This window comes from Octodon degus, unplaced genomic scaffold, assembly GCF_000260255.1.
Source record: "Octodon degus isolate 3935 unplaced genomic scaffold, OctDeg1.0 scaffold00004, whole genome shotgun sequence".
Taxonomy (NCBI): domain Eukaryota; kingdom Metazoa; phylum Chordata; class Mammalia; order Rodentia; family Octodontidae; genus Octodon; species Octodon degus.
Genome location: NW_004524580.1, coordinates 19,623,213 through 19,629,939, shown reverse-complemented (window position 1 = coordinate 19,629,939; position 6,727 = coordinate 19,623,213). Strand labels below are relative to the sequence as shown.

The window sequence follows — 6,727 nt, the reverse complement described above, 5'->3', positions numbered from 1 at the left end:
CTGTCATTAGTTTGCTGCTTCATACCTTTTATTACCCTCTACCTTTATATAAATCCTATTTATGTAAATTATATTTACATAACTTTTTCGATGTCGGATCTTACTATGCAATTCAGATTCATAGTGATCTTCTTATCTCAGCCTCCTCAGCACTCGGATTACAGGCATGCACGACCATGCCCAGTTCCGAGTCAAGCATAGCATGAGATACCAGGGATTGAATTTGGGACCATGCACTTCCCAAGCAGGCACTTAGACCACCGAGCTCTCTCCTCAGCCCCCAAATATTATTTCAGTACTGGGTTTACCATGTGCGAGACACTAATCCAAAGGAGGGCAATACAAGTACACAGCCTTACGTTTAGCAAGAGGTGACTATGAGTTGCTATGGAGCATTTACTACAGTTGCTCATCCTGGCCTCTTCAATCAGAACAATCTCAAAGATGTTGGTCTGCAGTTGAGATCCTCAAAACTAAGAAGCTTTGCTGAATCACAGAGATATAGGGGAAAGCCCTGGCTGCAGTTGGACTAGTGTGTGCAAAACAAGAAATGTCCTTTTCTGTCCACTTACTTGATCACATGAGATCTGCAAGAAAGGCTGTGGTGTGTGTTATTGACCTTTGTTTCTGCTGGGTCTTGCAGGTTGGGACTGAGTTTCAACAGCATCTCTGCTGTGGACAATGGTTCTCTGGCCAATACCCCTCATCTGAGGGAGCTTCACTTGGACAACAACAAGCTTGTCAAGGTTCCCGGTGGGCTAGCGGAGCACAAGTACATCCAGGTAATGCAAAACATCACTCTTTGTTGTAACATCTAGAGAGTAACACCTCCCTACTAGGGTGCTGGGAGGCAACAGGCTATGCTTGGAAGTTTTGATGCTGTTAGAGTCAGTTAAGCTCCTCCAACGAAATACCCAAGTGTGGGTGATGTAAGCTGGTCTAGAGGCAGGAAATCTGAGATCAAATTGTTAATGCATTCAAGTTCTGATGAGTTCTGTTTCCCAGGATGCAAGTACATCATGTTTTGTCTTCACCTAGGAGAGCGTTAGCCAGATGTCTGATGTTTTTGTAAAAAAGCATGAACACCATTCTAGAAGGTTCTTTCTTATAACCTAATTTCCTCCTAAGATTCATCTCCTATTACCAGCATATAATATATATATATATATATTTTTTTTTTGTTTGTTTGTTTGTTTGTTTGTTTGGCTGGAGAGATAGCTCAGTGGCATAAGAGCCTGTGTGGCAAGTGTGAGGTCCTGAGATCGATCCCTGATACCACATGCTGTGCCAGCCCAGACCTGAGCCGCAGTGGTGCCTGCCTACAATTCCTGTGCTGGGAGGCTGAGATAGAAGGATCACTATGAGTACAAAGTGCATAGCAAGACCCTGTACCAAAAAATGCATCCATTTATTCAGGTTTTATGAAATAATAAATTATTAACTTTTAAAAACTGTAATGGATTGCTTGCTGTCAATAACATTTATGAAAAACAATAATTGCAAGCAATATATAAACTTTAAGAAAAGGATGCAACTTGTGATGTGTTGCTCTGGAGTAAAATAGGAGTTTTAACTTTTAACCCACAAGATATCAGATAGCTCAAAAGAACATGTTCAGATATTTGTATGCCTGATTTACTATACATTATTACATTATAAGAATTAATAAGAATATATTTAGTGATCAGTGGTCCACTGCAGTAATCTACTGTAGTAATGATTTTCAGATTGAAACATACAATGAAAAGAATTATAATTTGAGTATAATGATGAAAGACTTCTATTTTTACTTTGAGGAAATATGTGTTTTTAACATATCTCTTAAAATTAAGAGCGTAATTTTTTCTTACTTGGTCAAACTTGAAAAGAACAATTAAATTATTTTTTTCAGAAATGTATAAATTATTTGACAAAGGTGATTAAGAAACAACATATTGGCAAATTTTTATAAATTAAACCATTTTATAAAGCTGTCATTTGATTTCAAGATAAGTTTTCTTTTTTTAGTGTATTGTCAACAATATAGTAAGTAATAATCATTTTTGTTGTTGAGTTTGTGAAAACTTTTCAGTTAAATTGACTTAGCATAATTTATACCAACTAGATTTTCAAGAAACTTAAAATACTATTTTGAGTGCCGGTTCTATTTTAGTGAAGGAATTGCTGGTGATGAAATAATGTATAGATTGTTTTAAAAATTGAGACAAAGAAAACCATGCAAGGAACAAGGAAGGAAAAAGAACATGAGGTCACGGAAGATATAGGTTGGCTTACTTTTTGAAAGATGTGCTCTGAGAGGTAAATTAAAGCAACACAATTTAGAAAGACAAAGGTGGAATCAGGGAAAACAGTCAGGTCTAATTTTTTTTTATTTTAAAGAGAAAAAAGATAACAGTAAAACTGAGTTTCAAAGCAGGTTAGTAGGAGAGTTACAATAATATATTGTTTATTGTTATCTTCATAGTAGTTGTCCACAGTACATGTCTTGCCCACACAGTATTAGCACAAACCTTTCTTTTTAATGAACTAAGAGAAATTAGCCATATAACTATCTTAACTAAATGTTCTATGTCATTGGTCATTCAAGAAATGCAAATTAAAATAACACTGAGATTCCATCTTATGCCAGAAAGAGTGGCTATCATCAAAAATCAACCTATAACAAATGCTGGAGGGGATGTGGGGGAAAAGGAACCATTCTCCACTGTTGGTGGGCGTTCAGACTGGTGCAACCACTGTGGAAATCTGTGTGGAGATTCCTCAAAAAAAAGAAAAACTAGAGTTAGAGATCCCATTTGATCCAGACAATATCCTTCTGGGTATCTTCCCAGAACAATTAAAAACATCATAATAGTGATATACGTGCATAGCAGAGCAACTTGTAACAGCTCAATCAAGGCTCCTTTAATAATAGAGGAAATCAAGAGCACCAGTTCAGATAATGTTACTGAAATAGCAGTCAGGATCCCCAGTGGGTTATGCACACATTTTGAAGGCAGAGATCATAGGATTTGATGATGCTGTAGAGAGTGCAAGAGAAGACACAGCACTCAGGCAAGGTCTGTAATCTAAGAAATAGAATGATTGAGAGGCAGTTCCCTAAAGAGGTGATAATTAAAGGAGAGAAAAGAAACTTTTGAAAAAAAAAAAAAAGAAATCAAAATTTGATTTGGGAAATGTTAAAGTATTCCCAGTAAAGAACTCAAAGACTAAAAAGAATATTTATGTGAAAGGTATCAGCACATTTAGGGGAAAATAATCATTTGCATTGTTTCCCACGCAGGTTGTCTACCTTCATAACAACAACATTTCTGTAGTTGGATCAAATGATTTTTGCCCACCAGGATACAACACCAAAAAGGCTTCTTATTCAGGTGTGAGTCTCTTCAGCAACCCCGTCCAGTACTGGGAGATCCAGCCCTCCACCTTCCGGTGCGTCTACGTGCGCTCTGCCATCCAACTCGGAAACTACAAGTAGCTCCAAGAAAACCATCATCTTTATAGCCCGGCCAAATCCTGTTAATGTCATTGCTAAAAGAAAAACAATAAAATAAAATAAAAGAGTGAGAACGAATGCTAGATATTGGAAATTCAACTCTATTGTGGATGGTTTTCCCACATGACTTATTATACATAAAGCCAAATATTAAATTCAAGTAATTGCCTGCAATAAAAAAAAAAAATTACCTGCCATGTTCAGAATCATTTTTCTAAAGTTTCTGTTAATGTTAATTGAGTGACTCTAGGCATCTTTAGTTCACCAAATGTAAAATTCATAGGAATTATATACATGTCAAAATTTACTAAAGCTTTTTTCTTTTAATTTTTTAGAAAGAACAAAATAAAAACAGTATTGTTCTTCTGTAATTCATAGGGCAATTAGTTGTCATGACATAAAAGTAAATGTCAAATGCTAGCTCTGTATTAATCTTCACTATTATTGGTAAAGCCTTATTTGAATATGTGAATTCAATACAAGCCATGTAAAATTTTGTGCTAATGTCTTTGTTTTCAAAAAATAAATTTAAAATGCATTCAAAATTGATACTGTATAAAACCTTAATTGTCAATACTCCTTAAATTCAACTTTCTTTTTCAGTTTTTTATATTTTATTTATTTATTTAATCAGTACAAGGTCTCACAACGCAACTGAGACTCAATTTATAGTGATCCTCCTTCCCCAGTGCTGAGATTGCAGGTGTGTGCCACCACACCTGGTTTCAGTAGCAGGAGCCACATGTGGTACCCGGGATAGAACCCAGGTCCTTGGGATTGCCTTCAGGTGCTTAGACCACTGAGCTATCTCCCTGGCCCCTTAAATTCAACTTTCTGAAAAAAGTTGGCAATAACACATATCTTCAGGTGATTAATATTTCTTCTGCACTTGTTTTTGATATTTGAATATGATTTCCTAAACCAAAAGTTAGGGTATAAAGTACAAAGCATACTATTTCTGATTAGTTACTAATTTGTTAAACACAATTTATAATTATTATTAGTATAGGTAGGCTATTTGTCTCAGCATTTCTGCAGTTACTAACTGTACTAGAAACACTGATTGGTTTATGAATTTTAAAAATTTGTATCAGGCTTTGGACACGGCTATGAAAGCACACAAATAAGCCTGAGGGATGAGCTGATTTGGAATTTTGAGTAATACTTGATTCTTAGAAGCAAACCTTTAGAAAATTGTCTTTTTTTTAATACCAAGGTGCATGTTTTATCATTGCAATTCCTAGAAAAATAAATCTCAACATGACAATTTGCCTAACAGTGAGCAAAAATAATTTTTTAAGAAATTGATTATCTCAGGTACTGCTCCAATAGTGATTGGAACCTGATGAACAGACAGCCGTGCTCTGCCTCAGACTGCTAGGGGAGGGCACGTCCTTGCTCCTTGTGACGTGTACCGCTGGATTTTCTTGGGGCTTTCAAATCTCTGTCTCTATCTACCCGTGACTTTTTTCTCTCATGCATCTGTGACTGTTCTCTCCTCAATGGACAGTAGCTATATTGGGTTCAGATGTACTTTTATTTAAAAAGCAGTCTCTCTAACTTGATTATATCTTCAAAAACCAATTTTCTAATGAAGTTACATGCTCAGGTACTAGGGATTACATGTTGAACATCTTTTCAGGGAAATTAAAATCAAATTTTCAAATGAATCATTAACACCCATTGTTCTTTTTTGTTTGTAAACATTTTTTTCAAAGCCATTACAATTTTTGTTGGGTTATATGTGAGTTACCTAAAAGATGCCAATAATCTGGTATTGAACATGATTGCCTCATTCTATCACATAAATCAAATATAAAATGGGTCTCTGCTTTACCTCTACTCCATTCATTTCATGAATCATTCACATTATCCATTTTTAATTTCTCTTTTTTTCTTTTCCATAACACTGGGCCAATAAACTCTTACATTCCAAGTTTTTTTTTTTTGGCCTGCTTAGCCCACCCTGAGGGAGGGGCTGGCATACTGGGATTGAATCATGGCCTCCTGTGCCTGCCTATGCTTGCCTAAGTAGGCACTTCAGACTGCAGAGCTATCTCACCAGCCCACATTCCAAGGTTTTGGCACGGGTGTAGATAGATAAAGGTTATCATCATTTCATCTTCATGCAAATGAAGCAACAGCTAATCCCTCAGTTAGCTAAGAACATTATATTCCACCGCTTCTCACCACCCAATGCTCCAGCCAGGCCTGATCCAAGCCACCCCCTACCCATACACAGGCTCTTTACGAGACCTCATGTCCTTCAGACTCTCATATCCCCAGTGAAGGAATTTGCAGGTTGCTGAGTTGATGTTTAGAGTGATAAAGAAAAGGAAAATATTAAACTTACTAAAATCACTTATGAACACTATTTGAAGTAAAATAATAAAATAACCTTCCATGAAGTTCAGCAATCTTGAAGAAAAGGAAAATCCATATGTTTTCCATACAAGATACAAGAATGGGACTGGGTGAGGTTCCTTTTGAGGATGTAACACCCAGAAATGTGTTAGGCTTTCAGATCAGATTTTTCTCCTCAGGACACTTATTCTGATGAACTCTGAGGGCCTACTTGATACTTTCACCCATAAGCATAGAACACAAATCAATTTAGAAATACACAAAATATTCAAACAATTCAACCAACTTCTGATTTGATGAGTCTAAGAGCATATATGACTTCATTCAACAAATACTTATTAATGATATTGATGATCTCCTATATGTCTGACTATACGAGTGGCTGAACCATAGTAACAAAGGTTGTCTTGTTCTTATGGAGTACACAGTCAAGAAGCAGGACACATTGCAGGGCAAGTCACCTGAGGGAGAGAGAAAAATAATACAGGACTGAAGGATATGGAATGAGACCCAGTGGAACTGGATGTTTTATGTACAATAGTTGAAGAAGGATTTTTATGTTGGAAGAGGCTATTTGAGCCAAGGAATAGGGATGGAAAGGCACAAGTAAAGAAAAGTTGCACAAACAGCAAACAGGGAACAATATCAGGACATTAAAATAAGCAAGGTGACACAACTTACGTGAATTCTAAGAAGTAGTGGGGAGCAAATTTGATAATGCTTCATAGGCAGCTGGAAGGCATAGCTTCTCCGGGAGCAAGATGAAGGGTACTGAAGAAATGTTAGAGGAATGAAAATGCTGTGGCTACATCAACTGCAGAAGGATGGCAGGGCCCAGTCAAGGATATCTAGGCTGCTATTGAATTA

The 6,727-nt window shown here is 36.5% G+C and overlaps 1 protein-coding gene across 2 annotated transcripts in view; it reads left to right on the top strand.

Moving 5' to 3' along the window:
* The window catches only part of Dcn (decorin), a 39,920-nt gene extending 35,875 nt beyond the window's left edge, over nucleotides 1–4,045 (top strand). For both annotated transcript variants that reach the window (XM_023716369.1, XM_012515186.2), the window contains exons 7-8: nucleotides 644–782; nucleotides 3,284–4,045. In XM_023716369.1, the coding sequence (XP_023572137.1) occupies nucleotides 644–782; nucleotides 3,284–3,478 (334 nt within the window). In that variant the 3' untranslated portion in view covers nucleotides 3,479–4,045. The remainder of the gene's footprint in view (nucleotides 1–643; nucleotides 783–3,283) is intronic.
* The last annotated feature ends 2,682 nt before the right edge of the window (nucleotides 4,046–6,727 follow it).